Here is a 27,612-nt window from a genome sequence, read left to right as displayed (position 1 = left end):
TGCCCTGAGTGTGCGGGGGGCGGTGGGGGGGATGGTGTCCGTGTGTTCGCCCGCTCCTGGGCTGGCGGTTGTGTGCGCGGCTGTCCCCGCCTGTCGCGTGCACGAGGGCGTCCGCGGCCAGATGTGCGTGGGACGGTGGCCCCGCGTGTGTCTGTGCGACCCTGTGTGTGTGCCTGCCACGGCGTCCCGGGCTGTCTGCGAGCGAGCGGGACAGAGCCCGGTGTGTGTGCGCACACGCGCGCGTGAGAAAGCGTGGCTGTCGGCGTGGCCCGGGGGCCGGGATTCAGTGTCTGCACCAGACGGTGCGTCTGTCCCTGTGTGTCTGCGACCGAGTGAGCGTGGCAGCCCGGCGGAGCGTGTGCGCGCGTGCCCCGCCCGCCTGCCCGCTCCCTCCCGCGGGCCCCCGCCCCCAGCACGACCCCTCCCACGCGGCGGGCCGAGCGGGCGCCTCTAGGACCCGGCGGCGGCCGGCCGCTGTCCCCGGGCCGCGCGAGTGAGCATGTGCAGAGCCCGCCCGCCGCCCGCCCGCGCCGCCCGGTCGCCCGCAGCCCCGGAGCCTGGTGGCGGCGCCCTGTGCCCGGGGGGGGGGGGGGGGGCGCGCGCGTCGGGCCGCTCGCGGCGGGGGGGGGGAGGGTGGGGGCGCCGGTGCTCCGGGCGCTGCGTGGGCCGCGGGGCTCGGTGCCCGGGAGCGGGCGCGTGGCCGCGGGAGCGGGCGCCCCAGCCGGCCGCGATCGCGGGGTGAGTGAGTCCTGTCTCCGGGGCGCCCCGCCGGGACCCCCAGCGGGACCCCCAACGGGACCCCCCGCGCGGGCGGGGGCGGGCGCGCTCCTTCCCAGCCGCCCGCGAACAAGTTTGTGTAGACGCGGCCGGAGCGCGGCGGGGGTGCACCTGCTCCGGGCGGCGGGCCGGGGAGGGGGGTGTGGGTGCGCGCGCGGGGGCAGCGCTCGGGAGGGGCCCCCGGGGGCGGGCGGGGGCGCGCAGGGCAGCTTTGGACGCGGCGTCCCCTCCTGGAATCCTCGGCGACCGTCAGTGTCCGCGGAGGGAGGGAGAGGCGGATCCGGCCGGGCAGGGGGCGAGCGCGGGGTTCGGGGTGCGCGCTGCCTCTGGCAGGAGCCGCTCACTCACCCAGAGAGCGAGGCTTCCGGTCAGCGGAGGGCTCTGCCCGCTGTCTCTGGGTGAACTTGAACAGAGGCAGAGGCAAAGGCGAAACGTAGGTATTCGCGGATCTTGTCCGGAAAATTACCCCAAGTAGTGGAGGGAGCCGTGCACCTCCCCAGGTGTGGACGCAGCCGGACTGGGGGCTGCTCACTGCGTTCTTCTTTTAAGTCTGGAGCCTCAGGGTGGCCCCGCCGGTGGTCTGGTGCCCGGGGTGGCGCGTGCTGGCTCGCCCCCCACCCCCCCGGCCCCCGCCCGCGCCCCCGGGGGTAGGGGGTGGCGCAGAGGGACTCCTGTCCTTGTCTGAGCAGTGGCACGCTGGACACCAGGGTTCGGGCTTCCACGGCCCCGCGCCCTTCCGGGGCTGCTGCGAAGATGGACAGACTGGGAACTCTGCTGTACTTTTCTGACAGATGCAGACGCTGTCACCCTCCTGTCGCTGGAACCCGGAGGGTCCCAGGTCGGGCTCAGGAGATGGGCCTTTTGTTTTCTCCTCTGAATTGCCTGGGAGGCCCCGGGCGAGGGAAGGGAGTGAGGCCGTGGGGAGGGAGGCAGGAGGGAAGAGCCGGCCCCTTCCTGATGGTTGCAAACTGCAGGAGAGGAGGCAAAGGGGAGGTTCCCCAAGTGTGCCCCTCACCCCCCCATACCCTCGGCTGGGGCCTCAGAAGCCCCTTGGGGAAGGTGCCCAGTGGCCACCAGAGCCCCCGTAAGCTGCAGCAGAGTGGCTGTCTCCCAGGCGCTCCCCGAAGGAAGCTTGGCGAGTGGCTGGGGGCGGGGGGGCTGACCCGGCAGCCCCCCCTTCCCCAGGAGAAGCCCCTGCCCGCGGGCGCGTGCCCCCATCCCCAGCGTGAATATTTCCCAGCTCCCTGGAAGCTTGGTCTGGGGGTGAGGGGCTCCCCCTTTTCGGCGGCTGCCGGAGCCCTGTGGGGTGTGTCCTGTGGCCTGCAGCCCATCCGCCGGAAGGGAAAAGAAGCCTGGTTAGGCGGAAGGCCAGACCCCATCCCTGCCCTCCTGTGTGCCCAGGCAGGCGGGGGTGCTCGTCCCGGCCGCCAGTCTCCGGCCAGGTCAGTTCAGGCCCAGCCCCGGGGAGCGAGTCACAGGGGCGGCTCCCCCTGCCTGGAGCCCAGGACCGGGTCCTGCCTGAGCAGGCACTCTTGGGAAGGGCCGGTTCCCCCGTAGACACTCGCGGCTCGTGCTCCCGTCTGGCTCAGACCCGGTCGGCCGCGGGGAGGCCGCCGCACAGTGATCGGAAGTGTGCTGCTTGCGGAGACTGTGGTTGGCGAGAACCGCCTGCCGTGTGGACGTGTGATGTGGATGGAAGAGTGGGCTGGATTCATTTTGTGAGCTACTGACGCGGGCACACCTGTTGGCCGCTGGGGCCCCTTCCTTCTCCTGGGCTTCTCTTGCTGCTGCAGACCCTCGGGGACCCGAGCCCCTCCCAGAGGGCGGCTGTCTTGGCCTGAGGGGGCCCGGCGGGTGCTGAGGACAGGGGTGCCCAGGCACCCGCCCGGGGAACCCCCATCCCAGCGTCTGCAGGAGCCAGAGGGGCGAGGCTGAGCCTGCCCGGATTTATCCGAATCGCCCAAGGGGCTTGAATAACCCTCGAGGGTTCGCCATCGGGTGGGAGAAACAGAGGAACAAAACAGGGATCTATGAAAGAGGGGGCCCAGCGATAGACCGGAGAGGTGGTGATGGGCTGTTTCCAGAGGGTTCCACTCCTGACTAGGGGACGGACGCGCCCCTCTCCCCTGAGCCCTGGAGGGTGGCGGGGGGCACCGATTCCTGGGGGTCTGCCCTGTGTTCCACTCGGAGGTGCCCGCGGGGGGCTCACGGGCCGGGAGGGAGAGTGGGCGGAGCGGCTCGGAGCGCTGACTCCAGGCGGGACACGTCAGCCGGGGTCAGCTCACAGAGCATCCCGTCCCGCCGTCGAGCTCCGCCTCAGGGAGCGTCGGACCCGAACCTTGATGGCCACAAAGCACGCGCGAGCCGTACGAGGAAGGGCACGGGGGCCGGGGGCACTGTGCTTGGGACACGGCCTTCTGGGAGGACCCGTGAGAGGAGGGGGCTGGCAGACTGGGGGTCAGACCGAGAGGCCTGGGCTTGGCCGTCCGCGTCCTGGGGACACGTTGGAGGCTGCAGCATTACTGTTTCCTTCTTTAGAAAGATCACTTTCTTAGGCTTGGCCTTTGCGAGAAGGGGAGTATCTAGACAGTGTGCACGGAGCTGAGCAGGGCGGAGGCCTGCAGGGGTGAGAAAAGACGGAGGAGGGCTAATCCAGAGCCCCGAGCCCAGCCGGAGGCTCGTGTGGACCCGAGGACCCCTCCCCACCGTGCCGGCCGCCGGCCCGAGAGGCTGGGGCTCAGCTGCTGGGACCCCACCGCCCGTCTCTCATCGGGAGGGCGACGTGCTGGGCCTGCTCCTTTGTCTTTAAGGCTCTCACCCGACTGGGAGCACGTGGCTCTGAGCCCAGAGGGTCGCTGTCCCCACTGCCCTGGCCACAGGTGCGGAGATGCTTCTGGGGGCCTCTGGAGTCTCCCTCCCCACCTGCCACCGCCTGTCCTCTCTGGCCGGGGAGGGGACGGAGGCAGTCACGTGACCGAACCCCGGCGGCCAGGAGTCAGGCCCCGGCCTCTCCGAGGGCTTTGTGCAGCCCCCAGGCCCCACGGGCTGCCCTTCTCCTCTCCCCGCTGCCCCCGTCACCTGCCCAGTCCCCGGACCCCTCGGCCTAGCTGAGAAGCGGGAGCCTGTGTCCTACTCCCGGTCCCGCCTGCAGGCCGGGCACCTGCTGCGCCCTGGGGCCCAGCCAGCAGCAAAGTAACAGGAGAGGGCTCGGGTGTTCCCGTCCCCACCTGCGCTAGGCCCCAGCTCCCTCCCGAGACCCCCCAGAAGCCCCTTTGCCCCGACTCCCTGCTTCCTGAGTGGGGCGACCCTCCCCCAGGCCCTGCCTGCCCTTCTCCGGGCTGATGTCCACCCCCGTCCCCCTAAGCACTTTGCTGGATTCTGAGATGGGAGGGGCCCCACGGGAAGAGCAGAGTGGACGGAGGAGGGGCCCGGGGGGGCGGGACGCTGACCCCCACGGGCGACATCAGGGGTGTGTGCCGGGGGCGGGGGGCACACCATGCACGGCACCGTCTCGCCGAGCCTGGACCTGGCTTGTTTTTAAAGAGGTGCTGGTGGGGGCGCCCTGAGCTCCTTTCCAGAATAGTCCTGCCCAGTGTGGGGCTGGAGCCGGCGTGGGCGGGCTAACCCTGGTGTCTGACCGCGGGGCCTTGGCGGCTGTGGCTCTCAAATGGGGACAAGCGTGGCGCCCGCGGGGAGGGAGGGGGCACGCGGCGTAGCCGGGATGGGGCAGGTGAGGAGCACGGCCCCGGGGGGTGGGGAGCACTAGAAACGAGCAGGCGCCGGCAGCGTGGGGTGGGCTCCCGACCGTGCAGACAGGCCATGGTGGGTGTGCCCCAGGGGCTGGCAGGTCCCGCCGACCTCGAGGCTTGGCGGGAGCCCCTTGTGCAGCGGCTGTAGGTCACCCAGCCACCCCCAGGCCGCGCTCACCTGAGGTCACTCCAGAGACATTTTCTATCCCCAAGCTGCTGGCTGTGCGCTGGGATCTGGGGGTGTGGCCGGGGCCCTGCCTGGAGGGGCCAGCAGCCTGGAGGACAGGCGACAGGGTAGGGGTCAACGGCAAGTGTGACACTGGTGGTCCAGGGCAGGGGACGAGTTTCTCACGCTCAGGGCATGCCAGCCCCCGCCCCGCCCGAGGCAGGCGTTCTGGGCCCGGAACCAGCTGCGCGATTTTCAAGGTCCGGGGTGGCCACTGCTTTATAGGACCCTGAGAGTGGCTGTCCCCACCTTCACGCCCAGGCCCCCTCCGCAGACCGGGAGGCCCCTCGGGGACGGGATGGCCCCGGGGGGGGCTTTGGGGGTCCTCGGGGAAGCCGGGTGTGGTCATTCGAATCCTGACTGATGGGCCCTGACGGCACCCCGGCCACCCCTCGCTTCCTGTGGCGAGTTTCCAAGTCCTGCGCCCGGCACGGCGCGGGACCCACCGCACACCGTGGTTCCCGACCCCGAACTGCTGACCCGCCCGCCCTCCGGCCCGGCTCTCCGGGCCTCTCCTTTCCACGGCGGGGGGCTCCCTTCTCCCCGTTTATTTTCGCCGACAGAACCCCAGTCTTGTGGCCGGGAGCCCTTTGTGAGCAGACCTGGGAACCCCCTTCCTAGAATTACAACGTGGACGGGCCAGCAGGCCGCCCTCGCGTCCCTGTGCCTGAAGGAGCCGGGCTGCTCTGCGTCCCCGTGCTTTTCTGACTTCAGGCCCCGCGGGATCAGGTTCCTGGCGTCGGGATGTGCCTGTCACCGTATCCGCTCAGTCACCTTACAAAGTGTACTCAGAGCAAGGGTCTCGGGGCACCTGCGCTGCCCAGGCCTCGTGCGGGCACCAGAATTACAGGAATGGCGGGCTTAGGGGGCGGCCCCGGGCCCAGAGTTGTTCACGGCCCGGCTGTCCCAGGTGCTGACCGCTGGGGTCGGGGTCGGCACCAGTGTGTGTGTGGTGGCGGGGTGGGGGTGGGGGTGGTCAGGGAGAGCTTCCCGGAGGAAGAGACACCGGGCTGAGCCTTGGCGGACACACAGGGATTCGCTGGGCCGAGAGGGTGGAAGAGACACAGGAGGCATTGGAGGCACAGGAGGTGCCGAGGAGGACTGCTCAGGTGCCTCCCGGATCTCGGTGCGGGCGTGTGTGCGTGCTCGCACGCACGTGTGACGGGAAGCCGGAGGAAGGGGCTTGGCAAGAGACGAGGCCAGATGGGGGCTTGTGTGTCACGCTAAGGAGCTTGGAGTTTATCCCAGAAGCCACGGGCAGCTACGGAAAGGGCTTTTGAGCAGGGGAGCACCGTGATCAGATTTGTGCACCAGGAGGATCGCCCTGGCGGCCTCTCGGAGGGCGGATTGGAGGGCCGAGGCTGGAGGCGGGGAGATCAGGCAGGATTTCTTGGGATTTTCTCTGTGGTTTTACAAGTCTGACGAGGCTGGCCGGGGCGGGCCTGGCGTGCACCAGCTTAACGAGAAAATGAAAGGTCTGGAGGCCCAGCCGAAAAGGCTTCCCGGCTCAGAGTTTAAATCTACTCTCTGCTGCTGATTATCGAGCCCACCCCACCCCCCGCCCGAGCCTCGGGGGTCCCTGCACTCTCGGCGGCCCAGGTCGTGGAGGCTGGGGGTTGAACTGGAAAGGGTGGTGCCGGTCTGGCCGCCCCGGGAACGCCAGCCCACAAGAGCCCAAACATTGTCTTTCCACGCACGCCAGGCTGGCTGTTCCCTGCGCACAGAGTGGTCATTGAGGGGCTGCGGGGCCTGGCGGGGGTCCCGGGCCACGTTAGTCACGCTGCCGGGAGCTTTTCTTCCCGGGACAAGACTGTCCTTGTGCTCAGGGGCAGCCGGGAGCAGCCGCCCGGCTCCCGGCAGCTGCAGAGGCCCCCGCCGGCCCCTCGCAGCGCACTTCAGAGGCACCGCCGACGGGGGCCGAGCCCAGTGTGAGCGCGGAGGCCCCGGGGCAGCGAGGGGCGGCCCTGAAGGCCGATCCGGGCGCCCTGCGGCCTTCCCACCAGGTGCCCCAGGCTCCGTAGCAGGTGCACGGCCCCACCCCCTCTCTTGTGCTGAAGCCTCTGCAGACGCAGTTCCCAGAACACAGCTTGCCGTCCCCGTGCCCACCCGGGAGGGACTCGGCAGGTCGTACACGCGTATCGAGCGCCTGCTGGGTACTCCAGCCCTGGGCCGGGCGCCCTTGTGCGTGCTGGCGTCGATCGCTGGCCGGGCCGTCCGCGGTACAGGCTCTGAAACGCGCCGTTCCAAAGCTGGGCTCCTCGGTTCACCGGCTGTGTGCCTTTGCCTCCTTTTGCGTCACCTGCAAAGTGGGGCTGCGACCGTGTCCACCCGGCTGGTCGGTTGCCCCGAGGGTTAAATGAGATGATACGCCAGGAGGGTTCGGTGCGGAGCCGCCTCTGAGCCCTTCCTTCATCGTGGCCCCTGTGGAGGGCCTCACGCCCGCTTTGTGCGCGGGATGGCCGGGGCCTAACGGACCGGGCCGGTGTCGCTCCGCGGCCGGCGGCCGGGCGGGGACCGAGCCCCCCCCCCCCCCCGTCCGTCGGGTGCTCCTGCAGCACCGCCGGGCCCTGGGGCGGAGGGGCTCCCGGCCCTGGCGCGGGGGCCGCGGTGGGCCCTTCGTCGGTGTCAGCGCGCGCTCTCTGCTCTTCCAGATCCCGGAGCTCGGCGATGGCCAGGCCGGCGACCCTGGGGCAGAGGCCGCAGCCGCGGGGCCCCGTGGCCGGAGCCGCGTGACCGAGTCGTCGGAGCACCTGCCGGAAGCGGGGCGGGAGCGCGGCGGGCGTCAGGATGCGGGCATGAGGCCTCTGGAGACCCCGGGCTGCCCCCTGGCCGGGCGCTAGGAGCCGTGCCCGGGGCCCCGGCCGGGAGCCCTGCCGCCCAGGGGCATGGCCAAAGCCTCCTTCCGGCTCCAGAAGCTGCTTCGGCGCACGCGTTTCAATGCTCTTTCTTTCTGTCGGGCCGTCCCTACCTGATGACGGGCCGGCCTGCCTGCTGCTGCAGCGAGCGCGCGTGGCCCTCACGCCCCGGGCACCCCCGGGCCCCCCGGCCCCACTGCAGGCCCTCCCCGTTGGCCGCCAGTTGGCGCGGGCGTCGGCCTGCTGGACAGCCGGGCGCCGCGGGCCCCGCGCGTCAGCCCGGACCTGCCGCTCGGCGCGGACGTGCCGCGGGGGCCCCCGGCCCGGGCCCGGCCCGGCCCCCGCTGGCTCCGGACCCGGAACCCGGAGCTGCGCCAGCCGCGGCGAGGCTGGTTCCGCCACTTGGTGGGCGACCCCCAGGGGCCGCCTGCCCTGCGCCCCGAGGCCCCCGGGCCAGCCGTCGGGGGAGGAGGTAGGTGCCCGGGCCGGGTTGCCCTTCGCGTGGGCGGGGCGGCGGGGGAGGGGTGGTTGCGGGGCGTGGGGGGGGGGGGCGCTCGATGGTCCGGCCCTGTGGCTGCCTGGGCGGGGGAGGCCCGCGGGCAGGGGAGACACGATACGGAGGACCGCGACACAGTTGCACAGTTGCCGGGGTCATTGCCCGCGTTTGCGTTCCCCGTGGCCGTGGCCAGCCTGGGATGTGGCCCCAGGACACCGGCGGAAGTGGGGACGAGGCAGGGAAGAGAAGGCGGCCAGGGAAGGGACTCGGAGGGGGCGCGCATCTCAGAATGCAGCCTGGGGACGGCTGGGGGGGAACGAGGGCCTGGGAGTATGGCGTTGTTCTCAGGAGGTGAGCCGGTCCAGGGAAGAGAGGGAGGAGCCCGGTGGCCCTCGAGTCAGTGGTGGGGGAGGAACGACTCCGATAGTGAGTGAAGCCCGGAGGATGCTATGCTCCTGTCTCCACGGAAGGCAGTTTCTCCTGAGGTCACAGAGGTCGGAGCCCTTGCTGTGGGATTCCTCAGCGAGGCTTCTGCCCAAGAATGAGGGGGACACAAGGAACTGATTCTGCAGCTCACGTTACACAGGCCTGCCTTCTGTAGACCCGCCCGGCACACCAGGAAGCTGGGTCTCTAGGCAGACTACGCCACCACTCATTTAGACTAAAATGTGAATGGCTGACAAAGTCAACACGGAGTCCTCGAGAGGCAGCCATGGCAAGAGCACAGGTTTTGAAAACGGACCCGGGTTTCTGTCTTGGTGTTGCCGGGTTTTGGCTCTGTGACCTTGAACAGATTTGCTGCAATTCCCCGCTGTTTCTCAGTCCATCTTGTTGAGGATCCCTGTACCGGTCTAGTATCCTCTGTGTACTCGAGGAGCCCAGGGTGGGGGCAGAACCAGGTCTGCACCACAGGACTGGGGCACGGGCCGAGGGTCTTTATAACGTAGCCAGCAGAGGGCAGGGCTCGGGCGACCCAGTTACGGCCCTGGGGGCACCTTTGGGTTCAAGCTGCGTCCAGGGACCTAGAGAAGCCGTGGGCGGGGTCTAGCGATGGCCAAGGAGGCGGGAGAGACTGCACGGGCCCGGAGGGTCGCACGGAGCAGCAGGGTCTTGGCCGTTGTGGGCCGGTTGGGCCGGTGACCTCCCCGAGCCCCTGGGATGCCCCGTGGGAGCTCTCTGGCTTCCTCCCCAGCGACCCCCAGCCTCCCCATGACCCAGCACGTGAAGGGTTAGTGGCTGGTGCGGCAGGAGTCTGAGGCTCCCCCTGCAGGATGCTGGGGGCCCTGAGCGGTCAGCGGGTCAGCGCCCCCTCTGCTGTAGGCTGTTAAAACAGGTTTGAGCTCCCCCCCTAGAGTGTGAGGATACATTTGTGCTCTGGGGAGGCCGTGGTGTCAGGGGGCTGGAGGGAGAGCTTCACAGAAGGGGGCGCTGGCCTGGAAGCACCCCCCCCCCCCGCTTCCCCCCCACCGGCTCCTCACGGCGGATGGTGGCCTGCGGGCCAGCTGCTGGGGCCGCAGACAAAGAGGGCGTCTCTTTGCGGCCGGGCAGCCCGCCATGCTCCTGAAAGGGGTTCCTGCAAGGCCCGGGAAGCCGCAGGAGGCCCCATCAATCACCGAGCATTTCATTATACCTTGGACAACATCCATAATGGAATAAAATGTCAGTAAGTTTACTAGGGGAGAAATAGTAACTTCTCCGTAGCCAGTTTGTTTTTTATTGATAGTGATTTCCAAAGACATTCCAATATCTCCAAAGCCATCGTTAATAGCCTCACGGCGTGTCCATTCTGATGTGCAAATGAACAGATGCGGAGTCACAGACAATAATGCATTGCCTCCGTTTCAGCCGAAAGTAATAAATCCGCCTCAGAATGTGTCCCAGTGTGTCCCTCGGACGTCCTTCCTCCGCCGCACACCCTCGCCTCTGTCAGAGCCGGAGGAGTCATTCGGTGTTTTTCCAGGAGGGAGGCTCCCCTCCCCCTCGCCGCTGGAGCGCGCGCGTGGGTCCCGGGCCTCCTGCACCCCTGCCCCCTGCCCCCTGCCGCAGACCCGGCCGCCCCGTCAGACGCGGGCTGTACCTCGTTGTCCAGAGAACCCAGGCCCGGCTGCTCCCCTTACCGCTCCTTCGTGTGTTAACTGTGCAGCTACTATTTTCCAGTCCACCAGCTAGAGCGCAGGACCGCAGGGATGGCCGTCCCCGCCCAAGAACTCATTCACCTCCGCCTCCAGACGGCCGCCCGATGAGGAGGTGGTGTCCCCTCTCAACCCTCTGTGAGCCCGGGGGGCCACGAGCCCACTTTACAGATGGGGAAATTGAGGCACAGGCAGGGAGGGGGCTGCACGGGCCAGGCCTCGCAGCCTGGGGGTGAGGGGCCTAGATTCGTGCCCCTCACCCCGCCCCCAAACACACGTTTCACACCCGCCAGCCTCAGCCTTCGGGGTCGTGAGCCCGGCCCCCTTTCTTTACACGCTCTCGGTTAATTTCCCATCAACGGTGATAAATGTTTAACAACCCCTGAGCTTATGTTTTGGATGTTTAATTGAAAACCGTAATAGACGTTCTTCTTTGCCGAGCAGCACGCCAGAAATTTCTCAAATATTAGTTTTCTTTCGCTGAGTAAGCCGGCCAAGGATAGGCGTTTATTCCCGCTGCGGCCACTCGGGTCTCAGTGCTGCTGACACGTAGGTGACCCTGGGGGTCCCGGGTCCTGAGCGGGAGCAGGTGAGGCCCGACGTGTGATGGGCGTCCTGGGGCTGAGGGGACACACAGGCTCATCCCGGCGGGCAGACCTTGACAACGGTGACCTTTGCTCCCCCCGCTGCCCCCACGTCCTGCAGGTGAGGTGTCTGCGTGCCTCGACCGACCCTGCCACCTGCTCCCCTTTCCCCGCTCTGCCTCTCCTAAGTCGGGGCCCGGGAGCCGCGTCCGGGCTCTGGGAGCGTGTCGGCCTGGTTTCGGGAGCCCTGGGCCACCCCTGATGTTGCGGGGGGGGGGGGCTGGTGCTGACGGTGTGCCAGACCCAGCAGGGCCCTGGTGGACACGGGACGCATGGGGATAAAGCAGCTTTAACAACAGCAGTTAGTGATAAGCATTATCGTCGTCATTGGGTGTTGACCCGTGTCAGAAAATCTAAGAATCCGGAGCAAGGGGCCCGCGGTGGCTGGAGTGGTCGGGAACGCCCGTCAAGGACAGGCAGGAAACAGAGGGTGGGCAGGAAGAAAGGGGCTGGTGCCGGGTGAGGCAGGTGGGTGGGCCTTTATCTGTTGGACGGTTGGGGAAACTGAGGCACAGAACGTGGCCGTAACTTAGCTGAGGTCAGAGGTGGCGTCAGGTGTGTTCACAGACAGGACGGTTGTTCTGGATTCGGTCCCAGGAGTCGGGCTTGGTGGGTCCGCTTCTGCAAATCCCTCAGCAGGGGGACCAGGGACGCTGCTCGGGGCCACGATCCTGGCAAGGGCAGCCGGGAGCCTCGCCTGCCCTCGGGGTTCCCGGCCTGGTGGGTGATCCCACCGTGGAGCCATCTGGGAGCCGCCGCCGGAGGGAGGCCTTGGGCGCGTTCCCCACCCCCCCCCCCCGCCAGGGGCAGCCCAGTTTCGGAGGCTGCGTGTGCCGTGCGGTGTCCTGTGGGACGTCCTGGGGGAGACGGGCAGCGTCTGTATCGTGGGTGCCCCGTCCACATCTCGGCACTGCCCGTGGCGTGTGCGTGCGGCGTGGGACCGTGTGGGCTCCTGCACAACGTGGCTGTGCGTCCACACACCGCACGTGCCCGCCCCAGGCGTCTCTGGGAGACCCCTCCGCGTCGGGGTGACAGGCAGGGCTGTTCCAGGCTCCCTCTGCCATGTTACCGTGGGGGCAGCGGCACCACCGCTTGGCGGGATCGCGTCTCCCCCGCGTCCCCTTCCAGGGGTGATGCCCGGACGGGTGAGGGCTCAGCCGTCCCTCGGTGCTGTCGATTCCGCACACGCTGCTGACACGTCCCCCCGGCACCGCAGGTGTTTTCTTGAAATAGCTCTTCCCCTTTGCCAGTCCTTTATTTTGGCGAAGGTCAGACTTCCCGTAACTGATTTCTTCCCTCTGGGTCATAAGGAGGTGACAGAAACCGCCCATCAGGACATTTGTGGAGGGAGGCCTTTCCAAACCTAGGGCGGGTAGGGATGGCGGGGAGGGGTCCAGGGGAGGTGATAAGCCAGCAGACGTGGTGAGCTGGGGCCGGAAGAAGAACAAGGCGTTCAGGCTGACGCCAGCCCCTGGCAGGCGTCTGTGGGGACGGTGGGCCGTTAACCGAGGAAAGAGGCAGGAAACCAAGGAGGCGGAGGGGTCCAGAGACACGGAGAAAGGTGAGGCCGCAGCCTGGTCTCCGGGGCCTCTGAGAAGAGCCTGGGCCGGCCGGTCAGTCCTGGGGGGTGTCCCACGGCTAGGACCCCTCCCGTCCCCGGGGCCTGAGTCTCTGCCGTGCTTCCCGCAGGTACGTACGTCGGATGCTTCAGTGACAGTGGCCGGGACAGAACCCTGAAGGGGGCCGTGTTTTTTGACTTGCGAAAGATGACCGTCTCCCACTGCCAGGATGCGTGCGCCGAGCGGTGAGTGTGAGCCCGCCGGGAGGGAGGTTCAGACGGTCCGTGGCGGCCGGGGAGCTGGACGGATGAGACCGCGGGCGACCGACGAGGGCACGGGCTCGCAGGGAGAGCGGGGGCTCCCCGCCACATTAGTGAGTTGTCCTCCTTGCCTGGGCCTCGGTTTCCTCCGGTGTTTCAACTGCAGTAAAGGGCCTCTGCCCGCATGTCTCCCTCCGGGGACCCTTCCAGCTCCACAGGAGAGCCAGATCCGCTGATCCTGCTGCTGCCTGTTCCCCCTGCTGTTAGCAGACAGCAGCAGTGTGGCTGGGGCGGCCCCTCCCGCCGAGGCACCCAGCTCACTGTGGGCGTGCACGCGTGCGTGCTCACACTCGGGAGCCGGGGGCACCAGAGGCGGCAGGGGCTCCTCGTGTGTTGTTTCTCCGACATTAGATTTGTCCACATTTGCTGTGACTTAAGTCCTCACCACCTTCTGGTTGGTTGCAATTAGTTGCGCCCGTTTTATAGACAGGGAAACCGAGGCCCAGAAAGGAAAGGGCGGGTCCCTGCTCGGAGGGGCTTCTACAGTTCGGACAGCATTAAAACTGACAGCGACGGTGTCCTCTCCTTCTCCGGCAGTTGGGGAGACAGACTGGGCGGTAGTAAGTGGGGGTTGGGGCCACACGGCTAGCATGCGGCCGGATGGGGATCAGTCTGGGTTTGTGGGCCTCTTTCCAGAGCTAACATCCCGTGTGGCACGCAGCAGGTCCCATTTGTAATCTTGGCTTACTTGGGTCCCCGTCACAGTGGGAGCAGGTAGAGGACCGCCTTTGGCGGCAGGTGCTTCAGACTCGTGCCATCTCAGCCCGGGCACTTATGTCTTGTAAATGTCGTGAGCCCGGGGCTGCGCCCTCCGTGGCTGAAGTCGTCTGCGCTGGGATATTTGCACCAGGGGGGCTGACAGGTGCCACAGAATCGGGCTCCGGCCCTGCGGAGCTAAGAGCGGGTACACAGCGCACCGCGGCACTGGACCCGCAGCTCCCGCAGGTGGTGCCTTGGGGACAAAGCTCAGGGTGACCAGAGCAAGGGTGGGAGGGCTGCTGATGGGATTCGTTCATCACAAGGAAGGGCTGCTCCCCTACATTCAGCCGATGACCCTCACATCCGGCTGAAAACGCCCCTAAGGCCAGCCGTGTGCTGACCGCCGCGGTCCCCGCCTCGTCCCCAGACCTGACCCGAGACCATCCTGACCCAGACCTCGGTGGGTGCTGCGGTACCTGGGCAAGGGGCTCAGCAGGGCGCTCTCCCGGCAGGTCCTATGTCTACGCGGGCTTGGAGGCGGGGGGCGGAGTGGCTACTGCGGGAACCGGCTCCCTGTGACGAGCGTCGGGCCGGAGGCCTGTAACCACGAGTGCAAAGGGGAGAAAGGCTCCGCGTGCGGGGGCGTCGGCCGGCTGTCCGTGTACCGCGTCCAGGAGCTGCAGCCCGGTTCCAGGAAGCGTGAGTGTGCGGCTCCGCCCCGGGTCCCTCCCCCAACCACGCCCCATCGCGCCGCGCCCGCCCTCAGCCCCGCCTCCCCGCGCTGCGTCCCGCCTCCGCGCCCGTAGCCCCGCCTCCCGCGCTGTGCTCCGCCTCCTCTCGCCCGCAGCCCCGCCTCCTCGCCCTCAGCCCTCCTCCAGACACCGGCTGGGACTCTGGGAAGAACCTGTGCCCGCTCTATCCCAACGCCTTCGCGGGGGGCGAGCTCGCGTGCGGACTGGGGGGGCAGGCTCACGTGGCGGCGAGGGGCCGGTTAGGCTCTGCGAAGGGCTGCTTGCGCTCAGGGCCAGGCACAGCTTCCTTGTGGGCTGGCGGGAGAGAGACTCTGATCTGGTGGCCCAGGTAGGTCTGGGACATGCCTTGTGGCCTCAGGCAGCTTGGTCTGCCTCTCTGGTTCCAGTCTTTTCCGTGAAGTGCCCAGGCAGACCTAGATCTGCAGCAGTGAGGCCTACCGGAGGGTCTGGAAGTTTCCTAGCTGTTGTTTCTTGCGTGCAGCTGAGCTCCCACCAAAAGAAGGAAAGTGAAGCTGAGGGTTTCGCGTCCAAGTCGGGCAGGAAAGGAGGATGTGGGCCTGTGGGGTGGGGTTGGACCGAGAGCTCCGCGCACAGAATTCTGCTCAAGTATAAGGCTGTGCAATCTTAGATTCAAAAGAAAATACCACCTACCAGTTCAGAAAGGGTACAAAAACCCATGTGTTTTGACCTCAGCTGGAGGCGAAACTGAAACAAAACAACAACAAAGCAAAACCCTTGCTAAGAATTTGTAATTGCAGGGTTGCATTTGGGTGAGTTTTGCTTGACGTTCAGATTTTTTACCGCCTGCCTGGTCCCGATGCCCCGGCTTGACAGTTGGCTCTGGGCGGCGTGGAGGTACCGACACAGCAGATGCAGTCTCTTTAGAGCTGCACCACCGGCCCAGGCGAATGGAGCTCCCGTAGATAATTCCTCACTGAAGATGAGCTTACGATCCCAAATTACAGGACACAGGAGGCAGTCACCAACCGCGAGGGGCAGTGAGCTGACGCCCCGGGCAGCCCCAGCGAACCCCCCAATTTCCACTGCAAGGGCCCAGCGAGGTGCGATTGAAACTCCAATGCATCCTCACCGCAAGATGATGCAGCCCGGATCCACGTAACGTGATCGTCGAAAGCCTCTTTCCAAAATACCTGCCCACGTCGGAGCGTCCTTGTCGCGATGGGGACGGCCAGGCTGGGAGTGGGAAGAAGTCAGAACCTGGGAGACCTCCCCCGCCCCTGGCTGAGGTGGGACCGCCCAGCGTCCGCTACAGTGCCTCCCGGCCGTGGCATGCTCCCGGAGGGCCGGGACCCAGCTTGGAGGAGGGCCGGGACTGCAGGGGGGTCCCCGGCTCTCCGTGCCACGAGCAAGCCTGCCCAGCGGGACGGAAGCCCCGCTGCTCCGACTCCGGGTGAGTGTGAAAGCCAGTGCTGGCGCCGTGCGTGGTGTCTGTGTTCAGACAGGATGCGATCAAGGACTCGGGACGGGCATCTGCGACGGCGTGGAGGTCCTGACCACGCACTGCGGATTCGCTGATGAGCCGTCATCTCAGCGGACACTCGTCGACGCCTGTCCGTGGAGAACCGGAGCCCTGCGCCGTCACCTGCACGTTTGCGTGGGCCTCCTGGCTGGCCTCTTGAACCTTGACCTTCCTGGGTTCGGACACCGTCCACACGGGGCTCCGGGCTGCCCTGCCGGCCCCTCCTGTGTGCCCCGCCGCCGACTCAAACGTCGCCGTTTGACTCCAGGCTGCCCACTCACTGGGGCCACGTGGCCCGGTCACTCAAGCCGGCCCCAGGTCTTGGGTCGGCTGCACCTGCCGTCACGGTTAATGTTGAAACGGTGTGAGGCTGCCCCTCCCTCACCAGTGACACGGTGCCGTGCACAGACAGCCGGCGCCACTCAACCACCAGCCTGAGGCGGGTTACCCCACGCCTCCCGTGCCCCGTCCCCTGCCGTCCACTTGCTGGGCACTTGTAGGGGCCGCGCCTGGTGCCCAGGCCACAGAGCCGTGGCCCATCGGGCGGGCTCCCAGGCCCCAGGCCTGGTCCTGTTCCACAGTTGTGCACGGAGACGCCTCCGGGGGTGCCGGCTGCTGCTGGGGCGTGGGGGGCACAAGAGTGAGGCAGGCATCTGAGAAACCCTGATGAATGCGGAAGGGGCACGAGCCCTCGGAGCCGAAACATTCCAGAAGGTTCATCAAGGAAGCTAGCTAGGGGCTGGACGTTTCCACCAGAAGGTCTGGATGACAACATGGCAGGAGGCTTCCTCTAACACGGGCTTGAGCATTCGTGGGGCCTGGTGGGAATTCAGGATCAGAGACAACAAGCGGGTCTGACCTGGCAGCACAGCGGTCGGTGGGGGGGGGGGGGGGGAATGGTGGCGGGACTTCACGTTAACAGATGTAGTTCTCACACCTGTGCTGTGGGAACATAGAATTTTCCAGAATACTGGCCTCTTGGGTCACGTAGTATAGAATCTGGCATGTAAGGGATGCTTGATCCAGATTTGTGGAAGGAAGGAGAGAGGGAAAGAAGGAGAGGAAGGAAGGAAGGAAGGAAGGAAGAAGGAAGGAAGGAAGGAAGGAGAGAGGGAAAGAAGGAAGGAGGGAAGGAGGGAAGGAAGAAAGGATGGACCCCATCCCCAGAGCTGGCAGGAGAAGCAGGCCTGAGGTCAACAGCTGCAGCCACGTGGCCCCTGTGACGAGGGTGACCGCGTGTGACAAGGTTTGGGCACCGTGGTCTCAAGAGTCCGGCTCGCCCACACCCTCTCTGGGCCGGTCTGCTTTCTGGTTTGAAACTTGCCCCTCTGAGCATGTTAGCACCCATTTCAGACCACGAAGCCACCGTTTCCCAGCGACGGGCACCATTTCTCACCAGAAACCGTTTTGTCCCCGCAGGGAGGACCGTCACGTACCGCGGATGCTTCAGGTTGCCAGAGAACGGCACCCACACCTTCCCCGACTCCCTGTTGCAGCCCAACGCGACAGCGGAGGCGTGCTCGGGATTTTGTTCCCAGAAAGTAAGGTCCTGTAACGAGTGTGTGCAGGGGTGCGGGGGGTGGGAGGCCGAGGGGCAGGTGTCGTGCCGGATGCGGATTCTCGGGACGGAGGAGACAGGAGAGGGAGGGCCACGTGGCCGTGGCTAGCGTGGGTCCCCCAGGCTGGCAGGGGTGCGGTCGGCGGATTTGAGGCTGGCGGGACCGTGCCTTCCCATATGGGAGCTCTGACACAGGTGTCAGTTGTTAAATTGATGGGTTTGTTAGTGACACGTGCTGGCTCGGGGATCGGGGACAGGGCCGGCTTCAGGGACTGTGGGCATAGGTGCACCTTTGGCCCAGCCCGGGCTCACGGGAGGCGCACGACCCTGCAGAGGCTGGGCCGGGCTCTAAGGCCACTGTCTGTCTCACACGGTAGCTCTGGGTGGGACACGCCCGTCAAGGCCAGATGGGCTCGTAAGTGACGAGACCTGCAGAGCATGGAGGTCAGGGGCTGGTCCAGCGGCCCAGCCCAGAGTGGCCCCCCGGGGGGTGGCAGGAAGCCGTGGGCGCCGGGACTCTGCCTTTGTAGCAGTGGGAACGGAGGTCGAGAAGCTGGAACGTGCTGCCCGAGGTCACGGCACCCCTACCAGGGGCAGCTGGCATTTGGGCCCATTTGGCCCGTGGTTCTGACCCTGCAGATTGGGAGGTGCAGGAGGCAGGCTGGGGAGCCCAGAGGGACGCACCCTCCCTGGTTCCTCTTGAGATGCATCCCTTGGACCCCCAGACGGAGCCTTTCATGTGTACTGTCCTCCCAGACCACAGCCTTTGACGCGGGTCTCTGCGTCTCCAGTGGTTGCGGGGCTGGGGTGCCCGCGGGCTCACACTGGCCGGGCCCCTGCTCCCCTGCACAGGAGCAGAAGCCGTGGGTAGGGGGACGCTACACCTGCCGTCACAGACCCCCCCTCCCCTCCCCCGAGAGCCTCCCCCACCCGGAATCGTGGGGACTCGGCAGGCAGGTCCAGACCAGGCTGCCTCAGTCTGCAAACCTGGAGGTGCCCCGCGTGACCTGCTTTAACCTTCCGGGGTTCCGAGGGGACACACTCCCCCGAGGGGGACCCCCACATGCCCCCAGAACCAGCCCGCTCCGGGAAGTGGGGCAGGTGGGGCCCAGTCTCCACACCCCGCTGGGCTTCCTGTGCTGCCCCCCCCCCTCCCAGTGGCATCGGGGGGGGGGGGGGGAGGGGACGGGGCAGCTCCCCTTCCTGGGCCGAGGGTCGGTCTCGGGGACCGCTCCGTGCTAGCACCCAGGGGCCTTCCGGTCCCCTGTCCCCCGCGCGGACATCCATCCTGCAGAGTTAACCAGTGCCCGCTGTTGAGCGTTTGGCTGTTTTCGCCCTCGGGGGTGCGGGCAGAGCCCGGGGCGGGGGGACGCGGGGTCACAGCCGGGGAGGGGCCGAGGTCGGCGCCAGGAGCCGGTGAAGGGGCCTGGGGGTCCGTCCGCAACTTCGGGAAGGGGCGGAGCTGGAGGACTCGGGCGTGTCCCCAGGAAGGCGAGGGGGCGGGGGCTGCGTGTGTGCGGAGGGCGCCGGGCCACGCCCAGGCCGGAAAGAGGGCGCCGTGACCGTGTGCGGCGGGGCGGGCGTGGAAGGAGCTCCACGGCCGCAGGTGAGACGCCCTGCGGGTGCTCGGTGTGGACCCTCGGGGGACGGCCGTAGTCGGGGGGCGCGGGCGCAGCAGGGGGCGGATCCAGGTGGGCGGGGGTGCCGCGTCCAGGTAGAGCCACCTTCTACCAGCGGAGTGGCGTTTGCTCCCGGACCGCGGCCCCCTGCCCCCGGCACGCCCCGGGGCGTCGTGTAACGGGGTTCGCCACCTCGGGGCGGCCCCCTCCGGCAGCCCTCGTGCGGTTTCCGCCGGAGGTCTGGGGGCTCCCGCCTCAGTCCAGGGCGGGGTTCCTGGCGCAGAGAAGGCGCTTCGGGTAGATCCTCGTTTTAGGATGAGTCGGTACCATCTCCCCCCTACCCACCACCTGCCGGCAGCTCCCCCACCCTGTGTGACAGCCGGACTGTCCCCTGCGGGCGGAGCCGCCCCTGGCGAGCGCCACGCCCCAGAAAGGCCAGCGGCGCCAAGGCCACAAACCCCGAAGATTTGGCGGAAAGGTGCAGACACCTAGGACGCGAGTACCGCGCGCAGCGGGCCACACGGCCACTGGAGGTGGGTGTCTTCACGGGCTGTGGTGCAGGACACTCACCGTGGAGCCACGGCTGGGATCCGTGGGGCTTCAGGAAGGCCAGTGAGGGAGGGGGCCGCCTCCCAGCTCCCCCTCCCCTGCGCGGAGGATCGCCTCTACTGTTGCTTGCCGGTGGGTCGTGAGGTTTCAGGGAGCTCCGGGGGTGTGGCTGGGCAGAAAAAGAACAATTCGGGGTGCTCTTCGCGGCGGGACGACCTGACTCTGCCGGCAGGGGTCCGTGTCGTGTGAGTGTGAACACAGGGAAGCGGTCTCGGCGGGTTTGCGGGGGTCGTAGGGAGACACCCGCCCGTCTCCGTTCTCGCGGTCGCTCTCACCTGCTCCATTGGGCCAGAAGAAGGTGAACAGGGGAGCTCAGGTGTTCACCCGCCTGAGCCTGGACCTGGGGTGGTCGATCTTCGGGCGGGCCCCGGTGTTTGTGCGCAGGCCCCGCGGCCGGGCCGCCGAGGGAACCCAGCTCCGTGGGCAGGCCGGCTTGTTCTCTGCGCCGCCGTTGGCCCTGCCTGACCCGCCCGGATCCCGGCAGGTGCAGCTGGTCCCATGTGGGCCCACCGCCTCCCCGCTCTGCCAGGGGTTGGGTCTGTCCGGGTCTGGTTCTGTGGATTAACCGCCTCGACGTCGGGACGTTTTTCCCTTCGCGAGAAGGCTGCGCTGTCCTTTCAGGAGGCCGCTGTCCGGCACGGCTTTGTGTTTTGTACCCTTCTGTGCTGAACCTGTCCACGTTATACTACGTTGTGTCTTTAAGAACGTGACCGGTTTTGGTGGGGGTTTGGTGGCTACAGAAGTAATGCATATCTATCTTTGAAAATTTAAAAATTTGGAGACGCACAGTTTAACCTCACCTATAACTGTAGCACGTCAGAGAAAACCACCAATGAGGTTTCACGTCCTCTGGTCTTGTATTCCAAGTGTACGGGGATTCGTTTCTTGAAGATTAAACCTTTCCCTCCGTGTCTTCCCTGGGCTGGGTGTGTCCCGCCGTGGCTGCCAGGACCCTCGCCCCCCCACTGCTGGGCCTCTGGGCTCTGCCTTTGCTGCCCGGCTGTTGTATAGAACTCGTTCCGAAGGCCCACCCGTGAGCAGGGTCCCAGCTGTTTCCTCGGGCTGTGTCATCAGACGTTTCCGGAATCGCTGGAGTGAAGGATGTGTGCATTTCTTGCGTGTGCTTGTGAGCCTTCCGGCACGTTCTGAGAAGCGACTCTTCTGGCCCCATTCTGAGGATGGAACGTGGGCGGTGGCTTCAGAGTCAGTGACCCGGGCACGTGTCCCCGCATGGCCACGTCCCGCCTCGAGATCCTGGCCAGTCTCATGGCCCCAAGCCGTGGCATTCTCACGGATTCTCCTGGATGCGATTCGAAGCCACAGGTCCTGCCTCCACGGCTGCCCTCCACCCACACGGCCCCCACTTTGCAGCCACGCAGGAGGACACACGCTCAGTGACAGGCTCAGTAGACAGGCTCCCGTTCGCCCTGACTCGCCCTCCTCCCGCGCATCTCTCCCGTTTGGGCCTGGATGTCCAGACCGGCCTCCGGAGAGAAGGCTCACGGCGAGCTCCGTGCTGGTTCAAAGATTTCACCAAAAACCCCACCGTTCGTGTGTCCGTGTCCACGGAGTTGGATGTGGTGCGTGGCAGAACCCGGGGCTGGGAGTCCAGAAGCTTCTGTCCCTGCTCACCGTCTCACGGCCTGAGGTCTTGGGCAGCTCGCCCCCTGCTTCCACGCCTCAGTTTCCCCTTCTGAAATCTCACGTCTTTGTAATTCCCTGTAATCCTGGAGACCCTGAGAAAGGCGCTCCAGGAGGACGGAGACAGAGGTGATGAGACCCAGACGGCCGGTGGGACGTCCCCTCCCCTGACCTCCGGCAAAGACCACCCCTCGCGTAATCGGAGAGCCAAGACTCTTGATCAGCTCCGACACCAGATGGACCGTTGACCCCACGGGCAAGACCCCCGCCCTGCACGGCATGACCCGCATGCAGTTCCGGGGGGACGTGCACCCCCCTGACCCCATTGCCGCCCGAGCAGGCTCCGCCTTGTCCATGTGAGGGAAACAGCCCCCACGTCTCCGTCCTCCACCTCCTGCCTCCGTCTCCCATCGCCGCGCTCTTCTCCTCTGACCTCTGAACCCGGGTGGGGGAGGGGGCAGCGGGGAGGCTGGCGGAGAGAGGATTCATCAATCTTTAATTTTTATGGAAATTCGTGTCCTAGAAATCCCCAAGGGGCTGAAAATTGTTCTGTGTTTTCGGAATCCGGTGTGATTTGTCCTGAACGCGGTTCTGTGTAAATAAACAGCATATTACGTCTCCAGTCCCCCCTTGCTCCGCACACGACAGGGAACTTGACCGTTTAATCCACTCGAGGGAGCGGAGGGGCCAGGGTCGCTGCCGGGTGGGGCGCAGGGTCGCGGGGCAGCCACCGCAGCTGGCGAGGGGTCCCGCGTGCTGGCCTTTTCGTACCTGAGCAGGACGTCCAGGACAACGGTGCCCGGGAACCTGGTGGCAGGAGGGCTTAGGTGGAGCTGGGGCTCAGGCAGCCCCAGGGGGCTCACCCCCAAGTGTGTTACCAGCACCTGTCGGTGGGGGGGGCGCTTCACCCATCAGCTCCTTCCCTCCTTCGCGTTTGTCCCTCAGGCATCCGTTAGGCATTCTCCGGGGCGTGGTCTCTGCTGGGGATTTGCACACGTGATTCCGAGCGAAGGGAACCAGATGCCAAGTTCGCACCGAGGGATCCTGTCCATAGGACGCCGTGGGACAGACTGGATCGGCCCAGTGGCGTTGGCGGGAGGGAGGGCGTGGGGAGGGCCGACGAACCACGCGTGTGAGGGAACCGCGGGGGCCTTGCTGCGTGTGCGTCAGAGCAGACTGGACAGTTCTCGCGGGGCCGAGTGTTTTCACAGTGGTCCGAGGGTCCCACCTCCACCTCGCAGTGAAGCAGAACCAGAGAGCTCAGCAAGGGCACAGGGGTCCTGTGAGGGTGGGAAGGGGCGCTGAGGCACGAAACGGGTGTGGCAGCGAAGGCCTCTCTGAAAAGTGGGCTTGGAAAAGGGTGCCGGGGGCAGGACGTTCCAGGCGAAGGCACAGCAGGTGCAAAGGCCCTGAGGTGGGCACGGGCCTGCCGTGTGCGGACCAGTAAGGACCCCGGTGTCGCAGCTCACCGGGCTGCCCTGAACAACGTCCCACGGACGAGGGCTTGCGTGACACAGGCTTGTTTTCTCCCGGTTCTGGAAGCCAGAAGCCCCCAGACGGGGGGTTTCTTCTCAGGCCTGTGGGCTGAGATGGTCTTTTCCCTGTGTCTTTAACGGCGTTCTGTCCATCGTTGTCTTAATCTCTTCTTATGATGACGCCAGTTAGATTAGATTGGAGCCCCCCCCTTCCCCGCCGTATTTTACCTGAACTACGTCCACAAAGGCGCTGTCCCCGGATACAGTCCCGTTCTGAGGCTGGGTTAGAACGTCGGGTGGGGACACATTCCACGTCGTGCTGAGGGATGGTGGGGGGGGGGGCCTGCTGCAGCTGCTGGAGGGCTTGCCAGGCTCTGCTCTGCACCCCCATCCAGGCCCCGGCCCTGCACCCCAACACTGGCGGCCCCGTGGCCCCCGAGCGAGTGACCGGTGAGGGCTGGGGCCGCTGCGGCGGGGGATCTTCACAGGGGTCCGTTCTCGGTGGGTCTGACCTAGAAAGAGCGTCACACGCCCAACAGGGGGGGTGGTCTCCATCCTGGGCTTTGGGGCCTGGGAGGGGGGCCCGCGGGCAGAATTTCAGGACTCAAACTGTCAGGTGCCCCGAGCATCCGAGGACGGCAAAGTCCTGAGATGGGAGCAGGGGCCCCTGGGACGCGCTGGGCCCACGCGGGGCTGTCCCGCTCTCAAGCTTCCAACACTGGGAGGGGGCGGGGAACACGCCCAGCGAGCTGGAGCCCCCACCCCAGGCTCCGCATCGCCCTCCGAGCAACCGGGGCCCGGCCCGGTGACCTTTTCTGAGCGTGGACAGAGATCCTCGGCTTTGCCAACCACACGCAGACAACACTATGATTTCTTTTATTATTTATTTATGAGATTTTGCTGTGGGCAAAAATAAAAAGTCTGTGCGGCGTTTGCTGAAGCTGCGAGACGCTTCCCGTGCCTACCGTTCTCCCTCCCTGGACGCTCCCGGGCTGCCGAGAGGCGCGGCGCAGGCAGGGGCGAGTGGGCCGAGTGCCCTGAGTGTCCTGCAGGTGTCGGACCCCCTCCTAGTCCCGTCCCGGAAACAAACGAGCAAGGCGGTTCCATTGCCCTCGTTCGGTGGGTGAAATCCAGAGAGGTGCGGCACCTTGTCCGAGGTCGCCCAGCGCCCCCGCTGCGTCCTCTGCGGAGGCGGCTTACCAGAGGGGACAGGGGACTGCAGGATGAGGCCAGGAGCCGGTCGCGGGGTGGGACGGGGAGGATGGCCTCGTCATCCCCGCCGATCCCGCGTGTGCCGCCAAGGCCCCGCACCCACCACGGATGCGTCTCTTCCCCCACCAGGAGTTCACGCTGGCCGTCCTCCGGGTCCGGGAGTGTTACTGCGCTTACCCCACGCCGCAGTTCGCCTTCGGGACGCCGTGGACAGCTCGCTGTGTGGCCGGGGGCCCGAGGCCACGAGGCAGGCTGAGTACTGCGAGGTTCTACCAGACGCCCGTGCAGGGTGAGTTCCTACCGCGAGGACCCTCCCCTCCCCCCCCCCCCCAGGCTCTACCCCCGTTTGCGCCCTGCAGGTCTGGAGATGCCCCGGTGGCCGCGTGCGGAGCAGCGGTGGTGGGGGGGCAATCTGGGCACAATCCCTGCCTGGTGGCGGGTGGTCCCATCTCGGGGCCGTGGTGCGCAGAGGTCTCGTCATCACTGGGGCTGTCCTCTGCGGCCGAGGCACAGGAGGCAACCCCCTCCCCGGGCCTCAGTTTCCCAGTCTGCGAAGTGGGAGTCTGGGGTCAGCAGTTCCTGGCGGGGCGGTCCGTGGTCAAGCTCTGGCCTTTCAGACACTCGCTGCACGGACCGGATGGTTCCTGCCCCACCAAGTCCAAGGTGTTCGTGGCTCTGTCCAGCTTCCCGGGAGCCGGGAACACGTGGGTACGGCACCTCATCGAGCATGCCACGGGCTTCTACACCGGCCAGCTACTACTTTGACGGGACGCTGTACAACAAGGGTGAGTGGGGGGCCGCAGGCAGGGGCCCCAAGCAGCGAGTGTAGACGGGAGCCAGGGAGGGGCTCCCCAGGGCTGGTGGTGCCGCGCTCGTGTGGCCGGAGTCTGAGATGCACGAGATGCACTTCTGGGTCATCAGGCGCTAACGCCAGTTTCTCTGGGATTCTCACCTGGACTCTGGTTCCCTAACGCCCTGGGCTCGGCGGTGGGTCTGGTCTGGTGGGAGAAGCCAGGGGAAGTTGGTCCCTGAACCAGGGCCTCTGGTCCTCGGGTACAAGTGTCACCTGTACCTACGGCGGGGGTGGGGTTAGTGGCTGGGGTGATCCCCCGCCCAGGGGTCCTGCCCGCTCTGGCCGGCAACCGCGAGGCTGTAGCAGCACCACCTGTGGTCCAGGGGGCATAACCTGTCCACGCCAGCTGGCGGTCTCCATCTGCGAACGGCCAAGGGGCCCGGGGGCCGGAATCGCTGGGTGCGATGGCCCCGGAGGCTTCCCTGTGAGGCTTACGGGGCCGGCTCAGGGTGGCGCTGTGGGAAGGCACCCTCAGTCCCAAGGGTGTCAGGGGACCAGATCTCGTGTTTACAGCCGTGGTCTGGCTTCGGGTTCCCTGGAGCTCCCCAGCCGTTCGCCAGAAGGAGCCAAAGTGAAGGCCCTGGGCATCTGGCCCGTGGCAGGGTGCGTTCTGAAATGTGTGAGTTCCAGCGGGCGAACCCACAGTTCACAGGGGCCCGTGCTTCCGGCATCAGAGAGCCCCTGCTGTTTGCTCCACGTACAAGGGCTCCCGGCTGCTGACCTGGGTCCCCAGGAGCCCAAGATAATCGTGTGTTCGTTTCAGGAGCATGTGTCCCGGGCTGGCCAACCGGGGCTCTGTCGGGGCACGGCCGGGAGTGCGGGTTCAGGGACACCTTCCTGGGAGTCCTTCATGACGTCCCTCCGCACCCCCGACCGGCCCCTTCCTCCGTGTTCCCATGAGCCCCCGTGCTCGGCATGGCCTCAGGGCTGCTGTTTAGCCAGACCCAAGCTGAGCCCCTTACCCCCAACATAAAGTCCAGCACAGACGAGCGCACGGTTGTCTTTGTCCGCACGTGTGTGTGACTGGCTCTGCAGCCGTGCTGCTGTGTGATGGCAGGCAGGTCCACACCCTCTCTGAGCCTCTGTCTCTTCCCTGGCCAGCCTGCAGCCGTGACTGACTCGGTGTCAGCCTCCCAGCCTCTGGTGTCTCGCGGAAGTGGGTTTCAGCTCTTCTGCTGGGGGGGGGGGGGGGAATCCCCGACGCCTTGCTCAGGGGCCTCCCCCGCCCCCCGCAGGGTTCAAGGGCGAGAAGGACCACTGGCGGAGCCGGCGCACCATCTTGCGTGAAGACCCCACGGAGAGAGCGGCCCGCAGGGAAATCGAGATGTTCGACTCGGCCATACTGCTGATCCGGAAACCCGTACAGGTCCCTGGTGGCCGAGTTCAACCGCAAATGTGCCGGCCACCTGGGCTACGCGGCAGACCGCACTGGAAGAGCAAAAGGTAGGCGGGATGGGGTCGGGGGCGGCCCACCGCTGGCGTTCGCTCACCAGATCTGCCCCGGGGGCCCCGGGTCTGGCCAGTGGGCGAATGGATCGAGGAGACACGGGTGAAGTCGGCGGGTGAGGACGGGGAACCGAGTGCTCGGAGGGGCCGCTGCGTCCAGCAGGTCTGTGCTCCTGTCCCCGTGGTCTGCGCCATGGCTGGCCAGCCGTCCCCGCCCCCTTGCTGACCCCCGCCACCCCCCCCCCCCCCCCCCCCCCCCCCGGGAGGCGGGAGGCTGAGCTCTGGTCCCTCCTTGGCTCAGTCCCCTCACTCATGGACACCGGGCGGCCCTGTTCCGGCAACTGATCCTGTGGGGGTGATTCTCGACCTCTGCACGTGTCCCCCTCCGAAACAAGCGGGAACACGACGAACAGCCCACCTGGTTTCTTAGCTCGCGGGCAGAGAAATCTCGCGGGGCGCGTCGCGCGGCTTTGCCGCGGGTCCTGCCGCCGGCGGCTTGTGCTGGCGCCCCTCCCCCGCCCCCGCGGGACACGGCGGGCAGATGGCAGGGACCGGCTCCGCTGGGGCCCGCCCCGTGCCCGACGCCGCCTTGTCCCCCGCGCAGAGTGGCCGGACTTCGTCAACAGCTACGCGGCCTGGTGGTCGTCGCACGTGCTGGACTGGCTGCGCTACGGCAAGCGCTGCTGGTGGTGCACTACGAGGACCTGCGCCGCAGCCTGGTGCCCACGCTGCGGGACATGGTGGCCTTCCTCAACGTGTCCGTGAGCGAGGAGCGGCTGCTGTGCGTGGAGAACAACAAGGAGGGCAGCTTCTGGCGGCGCGGCCGGCGCCCCCACGACCCCGAGCCCTTCACCCCCGAGATGAGGGCCCTCATCGACGCTACATCCGGACGGTGGACCGTCGGCTGCGAGCACGGCGGGCCGGGCCCTGGGCGAGTACGTGCCCAATGACCGCTCCGGCGGCCTCGCTGCGGCCCGAGCCCCGATCGCCGGGCGGCACCCTCCGCGGGACCCCCCGCGCTCCACCCATCGTCCCTCACACGCGCCTCTCGCTCCTCATGTCCCGGCCCGCTCTGCGTTGCTTGTGCCCTGACACCATTCCACGCTGCTCTTCGCATCGGGTCACCGGCGTGGCGTGGGTCTTCGTGGACGCCGCTGACTGCACGGACTCCCGGTGACGCGTGTGGGGAGACCGCCAGGCACCGCGGTCCGCAGCCCCGCCTCCCCTCCCCGCAGACTGGCCGGCAGCGTGGGACACAGCGGAGCGCCCCCCCCCACCCCCGCCGTGCACACAGCCACCTCAGGACCTGCCGCCAGCTCGGTGCCCCCCCCCCCCACCACCCCATCCAGCTTCGGCGCTTGGAGGGCCCCTTCCCTGGCTTCTTCCTCCCACGTCCTGGGAAAGCTGGGATTCAAGCCGTCCCCAGGTCGGGGTGGGGGGGGGGGGGAGTGGAGCCCAGACCCAAGGGATCCATGGGCAGGCAGGAGGGGGCTGGGGTGGACGTGGGGAG

General features: G+C 66.9%; 1 protein-coding gene and 1 long non-coding RNA gene across 2 annotated transcripts; both read left to right on the top strand.

The window, feature by feature from the left end:
- The first annotated feature begins 953 nt into the window (after positions 1–953).
- Positions 954–27,279, top strand: WSCD1 (WSC domain containing 1). Its single transcript, XM_030296264.1, is given in 20 exon segments — positions 954–1,210; positions 7,404–7,688; positions 7,691–7,732; positions 7,735–7,824; positions 7,827–8,079; positions 12,569–12,683; positions 13,970–14,003; positions 14,006–14,156; positions 17,109–17,230; positions 23,933–23,993; positions 23,996–24,072; positions 24,074–24,092; positions 24,421–24,446; positions 24,449–24,553; positions 24,555–24,588; positions 25,892–26,010; positions 26,012–26,099; positions 26,707–26,781; positions 26,784–26,978; positions 26,981–27,279. Coding segments are annotated over 19 exon segments (1,956 nt in total). The 5' UTR covers positions 954–1,210; positions 7,404–7,637.
- Positions 19,467–22,467, top strand: LOC115500263. Its single transcript, XR_003964491.1, has 2 exons — positions 19,467–19,547; positions 19,648–22,467. It is a non-coding gene; the product is annotated as an uncharacterized LOC115500263 (long non-coding RNA).
- Positions 27,280–27,612: the final 333 nt, after the last annotated feature.

This window comes from Lynx canadensis, chromosome E1 (assembly GCF_007474595.2).
Source record: "Lynx canadensis isolate LIC74 chromosome E1, mLynCan4.pri.v2, whole genome shotgun sequence".
NCBI classification, from domain to species: domain Eukaryota; kingdom Metazoa; phylum Chordata; class Mammalia; order Carnivora; family Felidae; genus Lynx; species Lynx canadensis.
Note: the sequence above shows the minus strand (reverse complement) of the source record. Positions and strands in the feature narration are given on the sequence as shown.